Source organism: Harpia harpyja, chromosome 1, assembly GCF_026419915.1.
Source record: "Harpia harpyja isolate bHarHar1 chromosome 1, bHarHar1 primary haplotype, whole genome shotgun sequence".
Lineage (NCBI taxonomy): Eukaryota > Metazoa > Chordata > Aves > Accipitriformes > Accipitridae > Harpia > Harpia harpyja.
Window position 1 is genome coordinate 37,681,014 of NC_068940.1, and position 24,313 is coordinate 37,705,326.

Below are 24,313 nucleotides of genomic sequence, written 5' to 3' on the forward strand. Positions count from 1 at the left end.
AGTTTATTGACCTTTGGTCCCTTGCTCAAAATAATGAAGGAGCCCAAGCTTCAAGCACTTGGGGTGCATGTGTCCTCCACAGTTCCAGCTTCTTCCAGCTGCTTCTTCCCACTCACATTTTTAATTTGTCATGTACTTTGGGGTGGGTTTCTGCCGTGCAGCTCCCCATGTAGTTTTGTGCATACATCATCAGGGGCAATGTCAGGTTGGGAACGGGTGTCCAGCCAGGCCATTAGCCAGCACTGCCACCAACTGTGGAAGTAACTCCTCAGCGATGCAATGGGCCCTCCAGGATGGTGCTGGGAAGGAAGAGGGAGCGCATTTCCCTCTGACTGTGAAACCAAGGGCCCTGAGGACTCTGCAAAACGTTGGGAGAGGGGTTTTGCTACAAGTGTGCAAGGTGGAAGGAGACATAGGTGGGACTGGTGGGACATATGAGAGCTAAAATCTGAGTGTTTTGGTTGTGTCTACTGAACCAAGGCTCAGCAGCTTTGATAATCAGCAGAGATGCCATGTTATCTCTCAGGTAGGCTGTTGTTTCAGGAAATCTTGAAGCCAGCACTGCCACCAAAAGAAATAGTCACGGTTACCCTGTCCCTGGGACCCAAACTCTGTGTCCCCTCCCACAGTGGCTGACACAGCAAGGAGGAGGGGGAGCTTGGTAGGGGCAGGACTGTTCTCTCCAGGGGAGCAGGCACCAGCAGCATCTCAGGGAAGCTTGAGCTGACTTTGAAGCCTTGCTCTGTGTGCCTGGGATTGTCTTTTCATCTGTCCAAAAGTTCTTGCCCTTCCTGTTGTGTCCATGCCAGTCATGCTGGCAGAGCTCGGGGGGGCTATACAGTGGACTGGGGCTGTGAGTCGACCCAGGTCACGAGTGCTTTCCTCCCATCAGGGTCAGCCAGGAGCAGGAACCCAAGCAAGTTCATGGGTCCAGCTTATGCTGCATCTCCAAAGCAGTTGTGGTGGTACAACAGGGGGTGATGGAGATGGCAGCAAGCAGGAAGGAGGGAAGGGATCCTGGACCAATGCCACAACAAATAACTTCAGGATATTGTTAGTGATTTTGTGGAAGTGCTCCCCAGATCTCTGCCAGGCATCGAAAGTCCTCTTGGACCCCATGGAAGTACAGCACCACAGGAGGAAGCACTTGTAGATACAGGGAAGTGTGGAGATTTTTTTTTTTTTTTTTTTTTGAGCTGTTTAACAGCACCTGGAGCCATGCTGAGAACACTGTGTCATGAGGGTTTGAAAGTAGCTGAGTTAAGGTAAAAGGGTGCATTTATGCAAGTACCTTTAGCAGCAGCAGCAGGCACTGCACACGCTAAATACATGCCCAGCTGAAATTGTACACATAACTTTGTGGTTTTATATACAAATACAAGATCAGACTCTCAGAAAAAAATTACCTTAAAAAGAAAGAAGAAGAAGAAATTGTGGGTGTTAAAAACATTTGAGATCAATTGTCAACATTATCATCATTAGTTTTCAAGATAGTGCTAGAGAATCAATGTTAGTAAGATAAACCCAGCTATGGTAAGGCACTTGCATTTGTCTGCAAAGCAAACAAGGTGAAACAGTCTGAATAATTCTTCTGGAGATAATTAAAACATCCTTGTTATTTTTTACTGAGAGTACAGACAGATAATTGGTACTAGGAATCTAAAACATGAATATGAAACCTACAATCCAGGGCAAGATATGGTTTGTTGTATCATTTCATGGGATCTGCAGCTTTGTTATTTAGGGTGGGGAAAATAAGTAAGATTGGTAGGGATTTTCTTTTTTTTTTTTTAGGGTGTAAAACTATCTTCTGCCTCATGTATTTTAAGTTACAACAGTAGGAGGAGTAGCCTTTGTTTTTAGTTAGAAGCAGTTGGGATCAGTATTGCACATGTGGGCCTCATCGATAGAAGATTAATTTGGTCTGCTTTGTTGGCTGATGTTTGGTAGCTTTACAAATCTCAACTTTTCTGGACCCCTGGAAGAGCACAGCCCATGTCAGAAACGGCACCATGAAGGGATGATGTAAAATGGAGCGATGCAGTGGTTGTATTCAACAACAACAAATATTACAGAGAACTTCAGTATTCCTGTTACCAAGAGATTTGGTGATAAAGATGGAACTGTAATATGTGCAAATAATTATTTTTGCAAACCCATGAAGGACAAACTGTGTTTAAAGCAGATTGAAAATGATTAAAGCTTATGCAAATGGCTGTATTTGTGTTATCCTACCTGAGTATCATAGAGTCATAGAATGGTTTGGGTTGGAAAGGACCTTAAGGATCATCTAGTTCCGATCCCCCTGCCATGGGCAGGGACACCTTCCACTAGACTAAGTTGCTCAAAGCCTCATCCAACCCAGCCTTGAACACTTCCAGGGATGGGGCATCCACAACTTCTCCGGGCAACCTGTTCCAGTGCCTCACCACCCTCATAGTGAAGAATTTCTTCCTTGTATCTAATCTAAATCTACCCTCTTTCAGTTTAAAGCCATTACCCCTTGTCCTGTTACTACATGCCCTTGTAAGAAGTTGCTCTCTGGCTTTCTTGTAGGCTCCCTTTAGGTACTGGAAGGCTGCTAGGTCTTCTGTTGCTCAAGGAACTGCTTTTAAGTTCTGGACCACACATCACAGTACAGTGTAGGGGGGACAAATTTCTATATCAAGTTGTTCCAGGCTTTGGAATATTAAAACATGCCCAAGGGCAGGAATGTTAGTTGAAGTGGGCTGATAGGCTGAGCTTGTACAAAGTAATCAGTGTGTTAAATCTGTGAATCTAGAGATCTGTCTGAATGCTGTTGAATGTACACAGTCTTCAGTGTTCCCACGAATGTCTCATGCTGCATGGGATAGCTGCAAGAAGTATAGTGCATATCCATTTAAATACAGCAAGTGTAAATTCTTCAGATTCATTATTTTTATAGTGAAAATGATGTGGAGACTTCAGGCAACTTTTTCAAGACCTAGAATAAAAATATTAGCAAGAAAAGAGGGAGGACTAAACAACCTCCCTCCCCGTTGCTTAGTATAAGTGCAGACTTTTGATGAGATGCTGTTTTATCAAAGGTATAACAAGTGGGCTAACCATTGAAGCCAGGGTATTCTTCATTAAATTGCACTTATATGCTCAGCAGAGAAGTGGTGGATACCCTGAAATTTTCTCATCTAATTGGAAGAGAGTCTTTTTTTTTTTTTTTCTCCTCTCTCTTTGATTTGAAGCTTATTCCTTTTAAATTATCTGTTATCTACATTCTCCCCCGTTAGGAAGAGAAAGGTTTCTATTTCTGTTTTTTAGAATATTACTGCTGCCAAAACCAGCAAAACTCCCACTTGTGGTCAGTGGGAGAAACATCAGGCCCAGATCCTGCCTGTAAATACTGTTAATAGAAGCATTGGCCTCTCTCTGTTGTGCCTGTTAATTGAGTGTCTTTATTTTGCAGCCACTGAGCTGCTGTAAGCCACTAAAGTCAGCTCCCTGTATACCCTGTGTAGAAGTAGGGTTTGAGTAGCAGATGCTGGTTGCCTGGGTATTACTTTGCCATGTTCCTGTATACTCTAAAATAATATCTTCAAGCAGGGTTTTCATTTTCATTTAAAAAAAGAAAAGGAGAAAAGTTCATAAATAGGTAGTTGTCAAGTAAGATTTTCTTTTATTAAACGTACACTTATGCATGTGTAGGCACTTCATTTGGTTTAGATCCTTGACTTGCAAGGTGTTTACATCTTCAGTGTATCTTCTAAAACTGTGCTGCTTGGTTAAAAAACAGAAATAAGGGGAGGGAAAGTAGCATGAAGTATCCAGAAGACAACAGACACAGTGAGCAGCTGCGGAGGGGAGAGAGGGAGAAACTGCAGAATGAAACTGCACTCAGGATGGTAGTAAGTAGAATTCAAATGGTAATATTTTCTGCTCAACTATACAGATATTGCCCATTCTTATAAACTGCAGTTTTTTTGGCTAGCAGGAGCCATTGCAATCGTCTTGCCAGGCTTCCTGTACAATCTGGGTATAGAGTTTCAGCAAGTGATTCATGCATCCAGCCCAGTAATGTTACTGAAGTCCTTGGCAGAGATGCCTGTCTCCCCTGCTGGTCCTGTCCGCTTTGGCTCCTATAAAAAGATCTCCTTCAACACATAACTTTTAGTAAATAAAGTAGTAGTTAATATTGAAAACAAGTAGCAGATGTTGCCTCGTTTGGGATATTTTCGCAATATCTACTTGTTTACTTGTGATCAACTGTCATTTCTGTAGCTGATTATTTCAGTTCTAAGAAGTCTTATTCTACCAAAGCAGCGACTCTTCACTGTACTGTTTACTGACTTACCTTCTTGAAAGAAGGCCTGTTTCTTTGACCACAATATTTTCCATTCTTTTTCTTTGCATATTTTTCCCCTTACTCGTGGAATGATCTTTGTTGTAAAGCAAAGATAGTGCTATTGTCATATCTGGAATTGAAAGAAGCCTTTGAACTGTGGCCAGAGTCAGACCACGGTGGAAAAAGATGCTTCTCCAAAACAATATAACTGGCAAATCTCTGTGTAGATTTATAGTGTGATCTTACCATTATATGAGAACACACTAACCTCCTATTGAACTCGGTGAGAGGAAATGACTAATGCAAGGAGATAGCTGATACAGTATTTATATTGGACAAAAAAATCTAAACTATCTTAAGCCAGTTCTGCAGCACGGGAAGTGGAGTCTTTATTCAGTTTCCTACAGAGATGCTGTTAGACACTTTTTAATCAAATAATTTAATAGATAAACCTTTACCTTTGGCTACTGCCAAAAGTGTTGTGTTTTATTTAAGCAGATTCTAGTTGTTTTGGTAGAGTGACAAGCATTTTGCTTGGGGCATGTGGGATGTGTGGGTATTGGTATATGAAGGCTGGACATTGAAAACCATGCTTAAGCTTAATTATAAGAATCTTCCTTGTGAATATCTCTGAGCTTGGCAAAAATGCTCAGTAAAGGAGCTTTGTTATCCTTGGCTACTACTTAATTTCCCTAGCAAAGACACTTACTTCTCTTATTTGCGTTTTTAGTATCCACATCAGGTGCTGCTTTCCCCCCCACCCCCCCCGTGGATGTAAACTCTGTTTTGCCAGTGCCACAGGACGTTAGGCTTTTACCTACTGACTCAAACTCTTCATGTGTGAGAACCTTCACCACTAATTTCTGTAATGGCAGGACAGACTGAAGTGTATTACATAGTGACCGAAGTGTATTACATTGTGTGAGAATGAAAAAGTGTCCACTGTGCTTTTCTTTCACTTCTTTTTTTCCTAAAGTACTTTTCCCTCTTCATTCACAGCTGTCTATTTCCAGATCTTCTTGGGCTTTTTGTTTTTGCATGTTAAGTTTATTTTCTTCCTATCCCTGGTGGCTATCTTGGTTTACAGAGCAGTTTGTTCCTTGCTCATTGTTTTGTCTCCTTTGAGGAAATTGCCAGGGTTTCCATTAGCTTGTAATACTAATAGCTGTGACCTCCTTGGGTATCTGCCTGGTTAGAAGGGATTTTTAAATTTGTGGTAATGTAAATATGCTTTGCTTGCAGCCTACAAATTACTTGTATCAGATAAGACAGCCAGAAATCTAACCTTTCTGTGGCAAGCATAAGCTTTAATTATGCTTATGCCATATAATGTAACAGAGGGGGTAAATTAGAGTGATTTTTACTCTGTTAAGCTTTGTGCATCTGTTTTATTGTTTCAGGTAAGTATGAAATAAATTTTCAAGGTGAGGGCTAGAGGTTATTCTGAAGGCACATGCAGTCGGGATTGAGAGGTGTCTGCATGGAGATGCCATGTTGCTGATTAAAAAGCTGATCATCCTTGTCTAAAGCATTAATTCCTGCTGTGAGTAACCAAGCTGCAATTGAATAGGCATCTCCTTTTGGCCCCAAGACAAGGTGCTGAGCCAGATGGACCTTCAGCCTGACCCAGTGCAGACGTTTTTGTGACTGTTGTGCAGAAAACTCATCACTTATCTTGCTGAGGCCACTTCAAATATGCTAATATTGGCCCAACTTAGACTCTTAATGTTTCTTATCTGCAGGATGAATCAACAGGAGAGATCACCTTCTATATGAAGGGGGCTGATGTGGTGATGGCTGGGATTGTGCAGTACAACGACTGGCTGGAAGAGGAGGTACGGGGCTGTCTCTCCTACTTACGGAGGGTTTCTCACGCGAGTGCTTTTCTCCTTCTAGGGCAATGTGTGACAAAGCTTGTCAATGTGGCAGAGTGGAAATAACTGCTAAAACATCTGCAAGCCAGAAGGTCACTGATCTTGGCAATTCATTGGATTAGTCTTCAGCCAAATATATATGCAGTAACAAGGAAGTCAGGTGGCAAGTTCGACATATTTAGTGCAGAATAAGTCCTGTAAATAAAATGGATTTTGCTCAAAACTGATTGCTACTCAAGATCACCAAATTTGTCCTGGGCTTGATCCTGTGTTTGGATTTATTTTAGACTAAAAGGTCTAATTTCAAAACTACATTTGGCAGCTTTCTACTGGGATATGTTTGTCAAGTTAGTAGTAATGTTGACACAGAGTTCATAGAAGTAGCTTCAGTTACTGATTCTCCCCACCCCCAAACCCTGGTGTTCAAAAAAATACTACTACCTTGGTCTTATTTTGAAGAGTTTGATAGCTAAAGATGTGAAGTCTACAAATGAAAGGCTTGTGTCCTTTTACTTAGAGACAGAGAAAATGAAATCAATGGAGTTGTTTTTGCCACACTGGTATAGCAGAGAGGACATTTTTGTTTCTGATCACTGGGATAGATTACAGACCATTGCAGATCTCCTTTTTTCCTCTTGGGTTTATCATGCACTTTATCAGATGTTATAGACTCACTGAGGTTGCTCAAATGGGACGGTTATTTTCTTAACCTGCTATCTTGCATTGCCATCTCTGCAATGGTGTGCATAAATCATCTTACTTGAGTTGCAGTTTATGGTTTACAATGTGATACTTCTTTCCAGTGTGGTAACATGGCTCGGGAAGGCCTGAGGGTTCTTGTCGTAGCCAAGAAGTCTCTGACGGAAGAGCAGTATCAAGACTTTGAAGTAAGTTTTTATTTGTTTTTTTCATTTGTTTTTAAACAATCACTGAAGTGATTCTCACAGACCTCTTGTGATAATGCCGCCTCTCATCTCCCTGCTTCTTCTGCTAGAATTGACATTCTTCAATGTCTTGCTGTTCTTTTAATCAAAGTTGCTTTTGAAGTGATAACGTATGAAACTGGATCCCAGCCAGGACCCTCCAAAACAGTTCCTGAATCCTGCCTTATAATCTTTTATGGTAATAAATTCTGCAAATATTAATCATTTGTTAGACAAGTTGTGTTTGTGTGGGGAAATGTGTTGGCTTTTAATTTTCATTGTTGCATTCTGACATCCAGGGAAGCTACAAACAACCAGAATATAACCCAGCCGGGCTTCATGGAAACACAGGCTTCATGCGTGTAGTTTGTTAGATGGGTCTCTACACACAGCATTAATTTGCTTACCCTAGGCAGGCAAAATGTGAAGGAGAACGGTTTAGTTAAATGCAGAGATGAGATAGTGGAAATGCTTAGGATTCTCTATTGCCATCATTTATAGATGTGCTAGTTGCAGAAACTGTGGTTAGACCTGTGGTGCGAGGGAGATGCTTCCAGGCTTTCTGCAGGTGTCACTTCAGCAGCTGCTGTGCGTTTGCCTGCACAAGGACACGCTGTGCACCGTGCTGCCCAGCTGGAACAGGACAGGGACAAAATGACAAAAACTTCCTGAAATATTTTCCGCCGTATTCTGTAACATGCAACTCATGTTTGCCAGCCATTACAGGTGGCATCCCTGAACAGAGGGAGGTTAACTGGTTAACCCTTGTGCTGGTTAACCCTCTAATCCACAAAAATGCAGGCTGGCTGTGTGAGTGACTGTGTCTGTGTCTGCTCTGTCCTCAGGCACGCTACGTCCAGGCAAAGCTAAGCGTGCATGACCGTTCCCTGAAGGTAGCCACAGTCATCGAGAGCCTGGAAATGGAGATGGAGCTGCTGTGTCTCACCGGCGTGGAGGATCAGCTGCAGACGGACGTCAGACCCACTCTGGAGACGCTGAGAAATGCTGGCATTAAGGTCTGCCTAACCTAATGTTACTCCTAGCAGGAACACTTAGACCCTCTGGAGTATGTGGCACTGTCCTACAGACAGTAAATTAAGACAGTTTGGGGGCCCTGTCAAGGTAAACGTTTCACCAAGTGCCCTTTGCAAGTGGGAACAGTGGGACTGGCCGATGCATTTTAAACATCACTTTAGGAACAGAACACGCTGGAAGTAGTAACTGTTAACTAAACACATGAAAGCATGTCACCTTTTGTGCTTTTCTTCCCCTAACATGCTCCGGCTCCTGCAGAGAAACTGAGTGCGTAAGCAGAAGGGTAGCTACAGGAGACTTTTGGGCAATTGTTTCTTTCAGATAGTTGCATGAAACAAGACCGGTTTGAATGTGTTTGGTCTCTGGTGCACGAGCTCCCGTGCTGGGGCTGAAGCTGTGAATATACAGGTTTTCAGTAGCCACTAGAGGGGGTCTGAGCCAAGAGAATCAGGGACTGGACTTTTTTTTTTTTTTTTTTTTTTTTTCTCTCCCAGCTTTCTGGGCTCCAGCATCTAAGACTCAGACACCTACAGTCTGAGCTGTGCTCAGCGGTGAGGGAACCAGTGTGATGCCTGCTTAGTTTCTCTCTCTGAAAACTTGTAAGTCAGATCCCGGACTTGCAAAAGGGAAAAAAAAATGGACTAAACATTCAGATTTGGGCAAGAAAAGTAGGTAAAAGGTTCTGGTTGTGGTTTCTCTGCTTTAAGTAGCAACGTGAGCAAAAAATCTTGAGCCATGCTGTGAATCCAAAGCAGGGCTGTGTGTTTGGGACTGAGGTAGGAAGTGGAATTCAAGGCTTGGGACAAGCTTCCAAAAGTGCTTTCTCTTTGGAGCCATCCCTGTAAACAGCAGGGACTTCAGCAGAGAAGTGAGACGAGCGGAATCAGGCAGAGCTCCTTAGCAGCTTTGTGGCTTTCTACCCCTGCGGCGGAGTCCTGGCCAGTTATTCCAAAGCGGTTTCATTTTTTTTCTCTTCACCTTGGCTGGAGTCGGTGTCAGGGTGTGGGGTGTGTCATCACACAGCGAGCGCGGCACTTCTGAGCACTCCTTGCAATGGTATATTCATTAGGGTATTGCATGCAAGAAGTAAATCAAGAGTGAAGGCAGTCTTGTAATGCATTACAGGGACCATCTTGTTAAGATCAAATCTCTTTCCAGTCTCAGATTATTAAACAAATAAGTGAGTCTTTGTGTGTTTTTTTGTTAGGTTTTGAGGTTTTTTGTTTTGGTTTTGGTTTTTTTTAAGGTTTCATTAAATATTCTTGGGCGGTGTCTTGAAAGAATAAAAACACCAGTGGAAAAAACAAAACAAACTCTGATATATTTACACTATTGAGGGAATTCCCTGCCAGATTATAACAGGGTATTGCTTCTGGGTATTGCTTCTGAGTATTGCTGCTGACATTGCTTTCTAATGCCCCCCCTCACCAGCACAAAATAAAAGGAGCAGTGTATATTTAAAAAAAAAAAAAAAAACACACAACCAACTTAGTCTGTTCCAGACGCACACATCAGCAGTGAGCTAACCCCAGTTGCATCATCCACATTTCAGGCAGGGCCATGAGGGATCTTTCTGCGGCAGAGCCCACTTATTTCAGCATACGAGAAATAGCTGGGGTGGGACACATTAACACACGCATACACATTCTTTAGCTTGCATTTTGTGGGTTTATCAGCAGAATCTTGAAATATTGCAGGTGGGAAAAATGTTATACATAGTTTGTAACTTCTTTTGCATTTCAGCCTCTTTAAAAGCTTTGCTTTCTTTGATCTGTGAGGATTTTCTTGTATTTCCTATTTTTTAAAATAGGGCTTTTTTAGAACAATAAGCTGTATATGTATTCTAACAGTCCTTTTATATGCCTGAACTGGCAGGTGGTACTTTAGATGTCCTGCAGACATGGTTGTTAAGTTTTGTATTTAATACATTAAGTATTTGGATTTTAGGTGTGGATGCTGACAGGGGATAAGTTAGAGACAGCCACATGTACAGCCAAGAACGCACATTTGGTGACACGGACACAGGACATCCATATATTCAGACTAGTGAGTAATACCTACATACCCCTCTCTCAAGACTTGTTCAGGACCCCAAATTCTCGGACAGGAGGCATGCTGAGATCACAACTGTTTTCCAGCAGTAGACCCAGAATTTTTTTATTGTTTTGACCCAGCTTTCTATCCCCTGAGTTTTTGTTTATCTGACTGTGTGCTCTGAATAACTCAGTGTGCTGCCTGTCCGTATTACTTTTGCTCCCTCTGAGACTTGTTTGTTTATTTGTTTTTTCACCCCGACGAAGCAAGCCCTTCCTCAGTTGCCATCTTTTTCCGCAGGTGACTAACCGTGGAGAAGCCCATCTAGAGCTGAACGCCTTCCGCCGGAAACACGACTGTGCTCTTGTTATTTCTGGCGACTCGCTGGAGGTAGGCTCCAAATGCCTCAGGCTGTTCAGGAACAGCCCCAAAACACTGTGGCTGAATTTGGATTTTTTTAAAAGAAACTTTCATAGCACAAACGTCGGTGACGCTTCTGATCTCTGTAAATTAGGTGTGTCTGAAATACTATGAGTATGAGTTCATGGAGCTGGCTTGTCAGTGCCCTGCTGTCGTGTGCTGCAGATGCGCTCCGACACAGAAGGCCCAGATCGTGCGATTGCTCCAGGAAAGGACCGGCAAACTCACCTGTGCAGTAGGTAAGGGACTAGTTAGGGAGTGACCATGTAGGATGGTGTCTTTACTATTTCTTGAGTGAACAGTCCCGTGTCATCTCATAACCCCTGGAAATGCTGAGTTAGGTAACAGTGTTTTTGTGGGGATGGTTGAGAAGATGAAATATTGCATATGGAAACTTCGATGACAAACTACTCATAAATATTTTGGGTAGTATCTTTGCAAAACAGAGCTTGAACTTGATCAGGTAAAGTGCCATTGTTAATCCATGAGCTTTATTTCAGCATTGTCGGTATAATGGTACACCTAAAAGTCAGATAAAGTGATCAGTGACCTGTGGGTCTACTAAAAACAAAACTTCTTAAGAATTTAAATTCATTATTTCTATTTAAAATCCTGCTTTTGTTGATAGAGTGAAATGTTTCTTCTAATATTACAGTCTGGTGCAGATGCCTTTGGTGGGGTTGCAAGTTGTCCCTGTTGCTTAACTACCAATGTCGTTTGTCTGTGCTCTGACCTGCAGGTGATGGAGGGAATGATGTTAGCATGATTCAGGAGGCTGACTGTGGTGTTGGAGTTGAAGGAAAGGTGAGATTACATCGTGTTTAATAAGACTTCCTATGGCAATTCAGGACCTAGTTTGCAAGTAACTCTTAAATGAATCCTCAGAAATTTGTGCAAGAAGCTTCCACAAGAATAATCATCAGACCAATAGCCTTATCATGAAAAATAATTTGGCTGTAACAGAGACTACTCTTTAACAGAGTTCAAGTTCATTATTTGGTTCTTGGCAGATTCCCTGAATTTGGACTATTGTGGTTAGCTTTGGGGTTTTTAATCACACGTAGATGCTCCAAATGCTGGAGTTACAATTACTGATAACATATACCCTACATGTACAATTAAAAACTATTGATATTAGTTTAGAAAGCAAACTCTGGGTTAGAGCTCTGGTTCCTGTACGTGGAGCTGCTTGGAGCAACAAGACTGGATTTGGCGGCAGTGGAAAGACTGCTTGCAGTGAGCCAAAACATTAAAATTGAGTGAACTTTTGAGACTGAAAATTCGTGTTCAAAACTGACTTGATATGAGTGTCACGTTAACATGCGTGTTGTGAATCATTAACCAGAGGCTTGCTTAGAATTGGAGGCCAGGGTTCAAATGGGAATTCTCCTCATATTTTTGTTCTTTGCTTAAAAGCCACGGTGGAAGGCAGAAGTGCTGAGGTAATGCTCTCCCCCACCTAATGTATTGCAAATTTTCTTGGAAATTCTGTCAGTGATAACTAAATAATAATAATAATGATACGATATTTCTTTGTTTCCAATAATGAAATGATCTCACTATGCTTTTACTTGCTGTTCTACACAGGAAGGAAAACAGGCATCACTTGCAGCTGATTTCTCTATCACTCAGTTTAAACATCTGGGTCGTTTACTAATGGTGCATGGAAGGAACAGTTACAAACGGTCTGCAGCTCTCAGTCAGTTTGTAATCCACAGGAGCCTGTGCATCAGTACAATGCAGGTAAAAGGACTGTCATGAGGGTTTTTTCCAACGGAGAGGTGAAAAAGCCAAATCAAAAAGTAAAGGTTCTGTGTTTCGTTTTGGATGCAATTATTTCTTCTCCTGAAAATTTTCATGGGTTGGAACTTGAGGTTGTTACTTTGATATGAAAACACATAAGAAAGTTTCTGGTATTGGACAAACATCAGCGACTTCTCCAAAATTGGATGAACAATATTCTACCTTAGAAAATGCTGCTTTCATGCAGCATGTCGTCGCTGTCATTTAGTAATGCTAGGAAATACTGAAAATCTGAAGCAGGGCAATATTCTAAAGGCCTCTGCTGACTAAGTGCACTTATTTTCAGGTGTGTTTTAACTTCGGTCTCACTATTTGAAGGCCTTACTTAAGCAACTGAGGAGGCCCTGGCTCAGACCTCAGTGAGGTTACAAAAAGCTGGGTCTGGCGTGCTGTGGAGTGTTTGCAGGAGCCATGTTGCAAAGGCTGCTGAAGCACGTATTAACCTTCCCAAGTACTCAGCAGCTCATTGCAACAATGTGGAGGCAGTCTGTTCCTCTCCATTTCAAAGGGACCCTTAGAAACAGATTTGGTATTCACAAAATTTACGTTGCTCATGTGCAGAGCCTCAGTGTAACAAAAATGCAATTGCCAGTTGGCAGGGAGAGTTGAAAGAGAGGCAAATTCTGTTCTTAGCTGTGGTGACTTGAGTGAAAGTTACAGTTAAGGACAGAGGTTGCTCTTTGGGAGTTGCATTTCCATGCCATAGTGTACTGATAGAGTACTGCCCTCTCCCCTTTTTAGAATAAACACGTTGGAGAGGGATGCATAGAGAAAAAAGGTTCAAACTCAGGACAGTCTATCTTACTCTGCAGCTAAAAACAGGAACAGAAAACAAACCCGTAACTTCTGACAAAAAAAAGTAAAAATTAATCTTGAACTCTGTGGTGTTTGTATTAGTGAGTGTTAACTCTTTACGTTGTGAAGGCATCATCCAGGCATAAATAAGTACGCACCTGTCCTTCACAACATCTGGATGGCTTTGATCAAACCAGGGGGCTTTGGAGGAAACTCTTTATGTTCTTTTCTGTGGAATTATATTACAAAAAGTTTTCCAAGTCCAGCTCTCCAGTGTTTGCTGTTAAACATAGCTTTCATCCAAGGTTTGAATAGGAATAAAAAGGGTTGATATTACATTCTTCTGTTTTCATTTCAGGAATTTGGAGAACCCACTGCAAGTACATTCCAGTTTGAACATATTTTTAAGCTGTTACTTTTACTGCAGTATCTTAACGCCTGAAAAGCTTTTTTCTTTTCTTTTCTAGGCTGTTTTCTCGTCAGTATTTTACTTTGCTTCAGTTCCTCTGTACCAAGGCTTTCTCATCATTGGGTAAGAACTCACTTTTTACTAATAGTGTGGAAAACCTGTGCATAATGAATAGATTTGGGCTAATTAACATGCAAGGCATGTACATCTCTACTCTGCACGTTTCACAACATGGCTTCAGAAGATGGATGTGATCCTTGTCCCCTTTCTGCTCCTCTGCACTGAGCAAAGCCACTGAGGCAGTGCAAATGCTTCTAGAAACCTTTCCAAAAGGACAGTTTGTCACATTCAAAACATGAGAAGCAAGCCATCCTCTGGGAACTGTTCTTTCAATCCTAGTAAAAAACAGAGGGACAGTCGTTATGCTCTGGTGCCTGCGCAGCAGAGCGAGCCAGTGCCCAGCTCCTGACAGTTTCAGAAAGGGGGTACAACCCAACCTGTTCAACAGGAGTCAGTTCCTGTCTAAAGTATACTGGGATTACATTTGTAATCCCATGACTTCACAGACTTTCTAGAGCATAATTAAAAAACAAACAGCAAATTCATCTCCATTGCCTTCTGATACAAACAGGATCAAGCCTGAACTGTAGAGCAAACTTTGGGGTGGTGACAGGTCTGTCCTTGGCTCCACTAATAACCCAATAACACCAGCTGCAATACTTGAACCAATCATCTGTGTATGAGTGTTTCTAATCAAAAGCCATTCAAGAAGCAAATCCTGCAGGTTTTTCCTACATGCAAAACTCTGGTGTGTTCCATTTGCAAGTTTTTATAATATGTACATCATTTGGCGCTTCAAGAATACTGTATTTCCTTTCTGAAGACTAGCATTTCTGTTTGCTCATCTACACCTTAGGTAATTTGCTGGTCTTCTACCTTCTTCCCAGGTACTCCACAATTTACACAATGTTTCCAGTGTTTTCTCTAGTCCTGGACAAGGATGTTAAATCTGAAGTTGCAATGTTGTACCCAGAGCTCTACAAAGATCTTCTTAAGGTGTGGGAGACTCTTGTTTGTTTTGGTTTAAGGCAAGATCCCTGTCTTGATTTGAAACTCTAAATGTGTAAAGTCAAACATACTATCAGTAGATACAGAACTTTATCATGCATTTTGAAGCAAAATTGTTTTAAAGGCAAATTTGAATTAACAGATACAACCAGATTTCCTGGCAGTTTGTTATTGAATGCTACATGAAATGCAATTTATTAAAAACGGCTGGGGAAATAGAAGTTCCATTCTGTGGGAAATTCTAAGGATTTAATATTACCAATTTGTTCCAAAATAAAGGGGAAGGAGAAATTGTTGGGGATTTGGCACTATCCTGAAGCCAGAAAAGGGCATGGGGGGAAGGGATATGCTCATTTGATGGAGGGAGGAGGTTATCACATAGTTTTTTGAATAGAAATTTGCCTTGAGGGTGATCTAAAGGGACCTAAAGTTTTGGTTGCTGTGCCGTTTTTGTAGCTTAGCATGAAAGTTGGGTCATTCTCCTTAGAGAAAGAAAACTTTATTTGATATTTACCATAGAAATATCAGGAAGGTAAATCTTGTCTTAGGTTCCTTTTTTTTTTTCTTTTTTTTTTCTTTTTTTTCCCTTCCTGGAAAATTTTTTGAATAACTGGGGTATGCAGACTGGGAACATCTTTCTTAATTGAAGGAAAGGGTGGACTGAGTCTTCAACAGATCCTTTCCCTTAAGGATTTCTGTTAAACAGATACTCTCAGAAGTAAAGCCTGTTTTTCCAACAGCCTGAATAAGTCTCCATCTGGTTTCACTTGTATGTTGTCTCTTATGTCATAAACCACTAATTCTCCAACCATCCTTAGGCCTGGTCTAAACATAGGGGGTTTTTTGTACTGGTATAGCTGTGTTGGCTGGAGATGCTTTTTTTTTAAAAACCTATCTGCCTTCAATATGATGGTGATTTGTGTGTGTGTGTGTCTAGAAATACAATATTAATATATGCATATATATGTGTATACACACATCTTATATTTCACAGTACAATGACTAAACTCATGAGACATCATTGCATTGAATTAATTGTGTGTGCAGTAAGGTTGTACTGTACTGCGCAAGCAGTGAGCTTCCACAGTCCCAGGCCTCCTTCGTGCATCAGGAAAAATGAGAATAACGAGGCAGTACCTCAGGGTTGGTTGATTTGTTTTGTTTTCTCTCCAAATCACCTTCAAATTGTCTTTTATTAATTGCTGGGTTGATCTGTAAGTGAATATTCATAAAAGAAAACCCCAAATGGAGCTTTGTCTTTTTTCGTTTTTTTTTTTTTCTTTCCCCTCCTAGGGACGACCATTATCATACAAAACGTTTTTAATATGGGTCTTAATAAGCATCTATCAAGGTAAGAAATCAACTTCTGTTTGTGCCTTTAAATGTTCTAATGAGTACAGAATATCTAATTTTTTCTTTTGCAGGAGGTTAAGTAAGGCATGAAGTTAATTTAACAGTGTGTCCTTGGGATAATGAATAATTTTTTTTTTTGTGTCAGAAAATGTTGGTAGCATTACCAAAGGAAGAAATTTTCTAAAACCAAATATGGGCAACAACTGGTCAACCCTGTTGCAGGCAGCAATGTAGGAGTTCAAAGCATCGTACCTCTTCCTATTGGGACCATTCTTTGTCATTTTGTGCAAGTTCCTTTTAGTGCTTCAATTGCTCCATCTGTAAAGCAGAGCTTGTGACTCTTCCCTTCTTTTGAAAAGGTTTTGAAACCTATGGATTATAAAGATTATTAAGTCAGCATGCAAAATACAGAATCTGTAGCTTTGTGTATTTTACCTAAACCCTGTCTGTGAAGAAGTTACTTCATAGCCATTTGTAATGAAGGACTAGAGTAGAGCTCAGGTTCTTGATCATATCCCATACACTCTAATTAGGCTGCTGAAACAGTTAAGCAAATGCCTTAATTACAATGCATCCATTTCCAAAAGTGGGTGTAGTAATTGGGATATATGTCTAAGAAGGTCTTTTCTTTCATTTTGTCTTTTTTTATCAAGTGATCTCAAACTAACAAGGAGCTATAAAAATAAAATTGCAATATGATTCTGTGACAAAATTTCTTATTTTCCAAAACTCCTTTATCAACAAGAGTCAGAATAAATGTGACAAAATAAGCAGATAATTCTTACTGATTTAATTGATACTACCATCCTCAGTAGGGAGCAAATCCGAGAATATAAAAGCTCTGTTAGCATTATCTTCTGTAACCTAACACGGTAGAACCCTGTGACAGGGATAATGGTCTTCTGATGCTGTATAAATATGATGGCAAAGCCAAGGCGTTTATAGAAAACTCATAAGTGGTGGAAAGCTTAAGCCAGAGGGTGATGCATTGAGGGAAAGATTTCTTCTTCAGCTAAGACCACTATCTGGTTACAATATTTGGTTAAAGTGACTTCACTTCTGATGTGCTAAATAACTAGAAAACAGCAAGCCAAACAATTGGGCTAGTTGCTAGCAGAGATGAGCCTGTCCGAAAACTTGAGCAGTCCTAAATTTTGGAAAGTTCACAGCTGGATTTGAACTTTGTGGCTCGAGCTCTAGTCACTTGCAGGTTTTCCCTTCCGAAACTAGCCTGGTGTGATGGATGTCGGTGCGGATTACTCATGCTGCTAGCATGAGTTATTTGTGCAGGTGGCCGTGCAGAGCATTGTGAGCATTCCCTGGCTAGCCAGAATAGGAGCACGAAACAATGCATCATTAACAGTACTTTATGTACTCCTTTTAGGGGGAAGTATAAAGGGGAGAGATCTTGGCCGAAGTAGTGCAAAGAGTGTATCCACTGAAGCTTTTCAACACCTTGCTTCCATTTGGGCACTGAGGCAGTGCAGTAGGTTTTAGAAGTATTTGATATCTTTTAGCTTCTAAGTGGTGACCAGCTGCTTTTCTGGGAGGGTAGAGTTTTGTGATGTTAGAAATCTCCAGTTGCCAAAATAGCATGTATTAATTTCCTATCTCCGTGTGTCCGTGAATATGATAGACTGTTATAAAAGTCTGGGCACCTCTGCTGTAGCTTTTCCCTGTCTTCTCATCAGTTCTGTCTCCTAAATAGTAACTGATTCATTGTCATTACATTCATCAGGTTTCATGAAAAACAGTCTCAAGACATGACTATGTTTCAGCCTTTCCAAGACCTAGCAGTGGGTTTTAGAGCTTAGACTGGTGTTTGAATAAAATACCCAAATGTTCCATTCCCTTGCAGGTAGCATCATCATGTATGGAGCACTCCTCCTCTTTGAATCCGAATTTGTCCACATTGTTGCCATTTCCTTCACGTCCTTGATTCTCACAGAGTTACTGATGGTGGCATTGACGATCCAGACATGGCACTGGCTTATGATAGTGGCTGAGCTGCTTAGTCTCTCCTGCTACATAGCTTCTCTGGTCTTCTTACATGAGTTTATTGGTAAGGTTAAATGCCTTTTCTCCAATCTGTTAGTTTATGACCTGAACAGTAACAGGACTGTAAAGAGCTGAATTGAGCTTAAAGGCTGTTGATGAAGCCAACAATAATTACGACAGTGGTTCTGACCAGAATAAGCTCTATTTGATTTGAAGGCTCTTGAAAGATATTTCATGCTTCCTTCTCATAGCAAAATGATAGAGGAGGTAAAGGTTGTCAGTAGACCGTGTGCTGCCCAGTGAATCTCATCCGTACTTTCAGAGCTCCACCACGTATCAGCGGTCATATGTAGCAGTGGTCTTTATTTCCATATGGGAACTGAACCTGAGACTACAGATCGAAGCCTCTGTTGTTGGTTTGAAAGATTTCATCTTTTAACTGGGTGAAGGAGCTGCCTCCTAAAACTTACCTTATTTTATCTGCTACATTGGGGCCCTTTTCTTGTGGGTTTGGTTGTTAGGGTTTTTTTTAGTTGCCTGAAACAGAGCTAATCCTTTTCCCTGGCTAAAGGAAAAAGGGTGAGGAATTCCAGATTCCCCCACTAGCTGTCTAGTTGCAAATATCAGATCCGTAGGGTTTGTTCCAGTGTTCGTTCAGGAACCACAAGATGTCACTACTTCTTCCATAAAGCTCTTTGCTAACTCTGAAGACAAAGAGGATAACTTCCCGGTGGGCTAGGTCTGTATCTCTTGCATATGGGTATACCAGCTCTATTTTGAACGATGCTTCCCAACTATTTTTGCAAAGATTCTGAAGTATTACAACTGAGTCGAGAGAGGTGTTTGCTGGACTAGCAGCAAAGTAGCAGAGGGTAGCTCCCAGAGTCAGAGGACAAGTAGTTCATTTAAAGGAAGCTTAGTATTGCCAGGGGTTGGATAGCCCTGTTTCAGATGGGGTACGTATGTGCAGTTGCCTGCGAGGAGTTGCATGCCTTACTGAAATGCTCTGTGCAGAAAGCTGTATCTTTTGTGGAAGAGAAGGGCAGAAGAGTGAGGAACCAGGTATCATATGAGCTTTGAACTTGAATGTGGAGAAGGTGAGGCAGTTTACGAAGCGTTGGTAGATTGAATTGCTTTTCTGCACCTCTTCCCAGAATGTACTTCCCATCTTCATTGACTTTGTGCTCTTTGTGCTCATCTTTATACAGATGTTTACTTCATTGCAACTTTGTCGTTCTTGTGGAAAGTCACTGTCATCACTCTGGTGAGCTGCCTTCCTCTCTACGTCCTGAAGTACCTGAGACGAAGGTTTTCTCCCCCAAGCTATTCGAAGCTCACGTCCTAGGGCTGCTCTCCTTGCACACCAGAGACAATTATTGCACATGGCTGAGAGACAAAATCATGTAGTTGTTACTGTAATGAAAATGTCCGATATTTGCATAAGGATCGTGTGGTAATCTCTATTACATGCTGCTTTATTGAAAAAGACTTCACAACTGCCGTGAACAGAAACCTAACGATAAAAGGGAGTTTTCTGAGGATGGAGGCACTTTTTAGTTCATCCAGGTTTTGTCATTTTCGTTCAACTTAACTAGGGTCAAATGCACGTAACTGTGATAATGAAGGGTTTCTCGTGCATGGTTAAAAGTATCTGAAAGCTGCTAACTGACCTTGGAATTTACATTTGAGAAATTTAAGTTACTTTTTTAAGTATCTGTGCTGTTCCTGGCATTGTGTTATGTTGTTTATATTATTTATCTTTTTGATTCAAGTAGTTACATTCTTTTTACATCTTGGAAATCCCTTAATGTAGGTGATACACTGTACTGCTGACAGCTGATTCCTGATTTATGGCATGCTGTTTCCATAATGGGGCTCCAGCATGTCGGATCTACACACGCTTGAGAATCTGAGCGTGTTTGAGATTTTCCTTCAGTTGAAATGTGGTCACCCTAGTGATTTTGGAGGTGTCCAGCCATTGATAAATACAGAGAAATGGTAGTCCAAAAAGAAGAAATTCAGTTTTGTTTAGCTTTTGTGCTTCCTGTTAAAAGGAGCTGGTGACATAATAGCTTTACTCTGTATTTATTTGTATAGGAGAAAATTATCTAAACTAAAACAAATCCTCTTTGGAAAAGAAATTTGCAGTTGATCAGACTTGAAATGTGTCGACAACGTGAGGAGAGACTCGTACTGTTCTGCAGACAATGTGGCAGACGTGTCTTGAATCCTTGGAGACTGAAAGGAGAGGTCACAGAGCTGCTACTCCTCACAGCTACACAAAATCTGTTTCCTGTTAGGGTGAAGCTGCAAAGATGAGCTGCAAATAAGCTGAGGCACTCCTAGGTGGATGTTGTTCATGACATACTCCCTGCAGAGAGGCAGTTTTTGAGAACCTTGCACTTGCTTTGCTCTAAAAACCAACCTTGAATCACGGGACTGGGGTTCATACGAAGGCGTTAGGCCTGTGTGCAGAGCAAATTTATGTATTTATTTTTCATTTTAAAAAATAAACTCAATGAATTCTGTTTTTTATAACAAGCATTGGCCCACATTATAATACTGTGAGGAGAGCAACACGTACTTAGGCTGCTCAGGAGAAGGACAGAGAGTTATGGGAACCTTTTACAGTTGGGTCCATACATCAAACATGGATGAGCTTTTAGTGGCAGCCATCCTCATGTAATGGCTCTTTAGTCTGTGCTAAATTAGTTGCTTGCTGTCTCATTGCCACATCATAAAAACCACTGTCAGAGCTGGCACTGCTTGGCGGTGGTGTTGGTCGGCTGCGTGGAGGGACCAGGAACAGCAGAGCCCAGAGCCTGAGCTCCCTTCTCCTCTCTCAAGGCATCCCTTCCAGGTCAGGGCAGCCGTGCTCGTGTGAAGGGCAGAAGCTCCCTGGTTGTCTCTGTACCATGCTGAACGTCTTTAATGGACTGCCAGCTTCTGTTGCCATTGCTACAGGCGTTCCACTGTCGCAAGCAGCACAATGCTGCATTAAAAGGTCTGATGTGAAAATCAGTGGAAAATGGGAATGTTGTTTTAAAAGAGCCTGGAGTCTGTGTTGACCCACAGTGGTACGTCTTGAATTTTCAGATATAAGATAGCCGTGGCTTGTGTGGTAGTTGCTCTGGGGAATGTTTTGTACAACCTGACCTGCCTTCCTTGCTCTCAGTTCCTGTGAGTAAATATCAAAGAGGAGGGGAAGCAAGTTCCAGAGATTCAGAGAGAAATTGAATGTGCTTCATAATGCATGTGGCTTGGGGTGAGAGGAAGGTGCAAGTCCGTATGACCTTGTTGTTATTTCATGTGGGGGATACCCTCTTAATTTAGAAAATGATGTTTCAAAATCCTTTGGGAATACGAACAGCAAACACTCTTTAATCTGACTCACTGGTTTTTCTTTTGTGCCCAGTCTTCTGATTAGGCTCTTGTCTGAAGTCCCGATACGTAGCAACCGCCTTCAGAAACAACCTACTGGCTAAGGAAAGCTAATTCTTGGTATTGACCTTTTCAAAATATTATGAAAATTTGCCTTTTTCCTTCGCTTCCAATTTTTTTCCTAAAAATAATAATAATAATATACATTTCTACTTATTTAACACACACGTTCATGTCGGGAAAGGCTCTAGAAGTCCAACACTCTTAGTGGTTTGTCTTGCAGAGGAAAAGCAGGGCCTGAACAGCCCGTTTGTGGGGGGAGCTGGGCTAACAACCTTTTGTGAATTATGCCACTTTGCCGAAAAGATACTTAATGTTGTCTTTATCGTGACTTGCTACAGCTCCTGGATAGTCAGCCGTGCAGGTGTTCTGGAGTCCCCAGTCAGCATTTGATTTAAGTAGATTTAAATACAAGAGTCAAGAATTTCTTTTGGCCGCTTCTTGTGACTGAAAAGTCAAGTCCCTCTTGTCCGTTGGCAAATACATTGCAGTACACATCTTTGTAAAACCCTGTCCCTATCTAGTGTGTATTAGTAGTTAAATGTCCTGCAAGAATAACAGTGCCATGCTACTGTATGTAAATATTTGAGACATATATATGGTAGAATTCACTGTTTCCTGAAGTCAACACAGTTTACACTGAGTGGACCATATTCGCAAAATACTGGCTTACACCAAGACAGGGAGTGAATTGTGATTTCGGTTATATTTATTGAATCATAACTTTAATAATGAACACATATTTAGTGGAATTGATAGCAATCTATAGCTGTGTTTTGGGGTGCGAATTATGTTCCTTTGCAGCTAGTTTTTTTGCACAAGGTTGTAAATCCAGGAAGTAATTTCTGTCTGGGTATACACTGCGTTTTTTTAAAGCAATCAGAAAATTAAAACTTCCATCTAACAAACAGCAGGAAAGAGGAATGATTGTTGTATTTTTCAAGTTTAGCACTTTATGTCTGCAATCTATTTCTCTTAAGTTATTTAAAAAATGTTTTTAAAAGCAAAGTTTAATACATATGTTCATACTTACTGTACATTTGAATAAATGGATTCTCTGCTGGAAATTTAATCTTTTTCCTCTAGTATGCTCATAATTTGTGCTTATTGGGAGTGAAGCATTGTTTTCTTCTTCTATGTAGTATCTTGTTTGTAGCCTTACTTAATGTTCTTCCTGTTCCTTTTTTTGTTCTGGTTTATGTACTGTAGCAGTTCATATAACTTGTGTGCTTTGGGACTGTGCTCCAAGTGATGCTGTAGGGTAGCGGTGTATGTCTCACAGTGTGCTCTTGCTTCCTGTGGCTGCTTTAGGGAAGCCAACGCTCTGTGCTGTGCTGCTGTGGTGGTTGGTTAATGTGGAGGTTTTTTGACATGCACTGTTCTCTTCTTGCATCTCTGCAGTAATTCCAGGTGTGTCGCAAGCCTCTTCTTTTTTTTTTTTTTTTTTTTCTTTAACTCTATATTTGTTTTCTCCATAGAGCTTGTCCTGTTTATCTTTGCAAACATTTGTTTTGCTCAGCTCATAGTGCAATTGAAATGCAGTATTCTTTATTCAACAGCAGCAGCTTAAATCTGTGCAGGGTCTTATCAGAACAGGGCTGAGGGGTGATGAGTGACGTCCCTGGTGTCCCCTTGGGGTTGAGAACTATGTGCTGAGAGGTACAGCTGTGGCTGGACCAAACTGAGCAGCACCAAAGACGTTGTTCTTCTGTGCTCTACTGAACTATCACAATTAAACGCCATGACAACTTCTCTCGTCCTCTGCAACTGCTGAGGAAAATTTTGCTATAGTTGAGCTGAGTTTGCCAGGGAGCCCCAGAGAGTTAGATGGGTGAATCCCTAAATCTTGTCTTTTGGCTTTATCTTTCGAAGAAAGCTGCTGCACCATCTGATGCATCATAAATCCTTGGTTTGCACAAGCAGTGCTCTAAACCAGGTATGTGAACTATTATTGCATGTAGCTCACCGTCAGACGTTCTTTGCACACAACTGTTCAGCTGGGGTTTGACTCATCTCTGCAGTTGCTGTGGCCAGTCCAGCTCCCACTAAAATCTTCAGCGTGAGCTGGATGGGCTGTTGTATTTTTTTATTATTAGTTACTTCATAAATAATAAACTCTTTGATTTGCATGAAATCCTGGGTTCTACAGCTTTGCCAATATGGTCCATTACTGCTGCCTACTACAACTTGTGTACTAATATGCCTTTGAGAACATTTTTAATTGTTAAAATTGTTAAAAAATGTTACATTAATTTTTAATTGGGGAAATGGATTCTGGTGTCAAAATGATATTTACTGTGATGCCAATGTTTTGTACCTGTCATCTAGTTAAACAGTATGTAAATACTCTTGATTCAAGAGAATATGAATGCCGATTATTTATTGTTCTGTGGAGTTATATGTTGCAGATGTGTAAGAACTTAAAAGGGAATGTTGTAAAACAAGGTGGAAAAATAAATTTTATGCAACTTCTTTACTTCATCCATATACGTCCTGTATGATGCACCTGAGTTAGTCCTGGCGTGATCAGTCCAAGATGCGTTTTGACAGAATTGTAAGTATATAGGTTAAGTTGCATTGTGGCCCTTTAACTTGTCTATGTGTGAAATGCATATCCGTGAAATGGTCAGTACTTTCTGCTAATCAGTGTAGACCTGCTGCATTAATTTGGGTGTTGATTGTTGGGTTTGTGGGTTTGTTTTTTTTTCTTACAGTATCGGTGTAAGCTTTTGCTGCCCTTCACTTTATTAGTGACTGTTTGCAAGATAGCTTTCTGCAAGTCGTCATTGCAATTTAATGGTGTAGATTAGCTCCATGGAGGCCAGAAGGTGCTGCTGGGCAC

General features: G+C 41.1%; 1 protein-coding gene across 1 annotated transcript in view; it reads left to right on the forward strand.

Moving 5' to 3' along the window:
• Positions 1 to 23,943, forward strand: part of ATP9A (ATPase phospholipid transporting 9A (putative)) — a 65,535-nt gene extending 41,592 nt beyond the window's left edge. The window contains exons 16-28 of the mRNA XM_052787322.1: positions 6,061 to 6,153; positions 6,996 to 7,079; positions 7,961 to 8,131; positions 10,098 to 10,196; positions 10,485 to 10,574; positions 10,699 to 10,843; positions 11,344 to 11,408; positions 12,192 to 12,347; positions 13,670 to 13,734; positions 14,559 to 14,667; positions 15,973 to 16,030; positions 17,891 to 18,094; positions 19,239 to 23,943. Coding sequence (XP_052643282.1) covers positions 6,061 to 6,153; positions 6,996 to 7,079; positions 7,961 to 8,131; positions 10,098 to 10,196; positions 10,485 to 10,574; positions 10,699 to 10,843; positions 11,344 to 11,408; positions 12,192 to 12,347; positions 13,670 to 13,734; positions 14,559 to 14,667; positions 15,973 to 16,030; positions 17,891 to 18,094; positions 19,239 to 19,375 — 1,476 coding nt within the window. The 3' untranslated portion in view covers positions 19,376 to 23,943. The remainder of the gene's footprint in view (positions 1 to 6,060; positions 6,154 to 6,995; positions 7,080 to 7,960; positions 8,132 to 10,097; positions 10,197 to 10,484; positions 10,575 to 10,698; positions 10,844 to 11,343; positions 11,409 to 12,191; positions 12,348 to 13,669; positions 13,735 to 14,558; positions 14,668 to 15,972; positions 16,031 to 17,890; positions 18,095 to 19,238) is intronic.
• Positions 23,944 to 24,313: the final 370 nt, after the last annotated feature.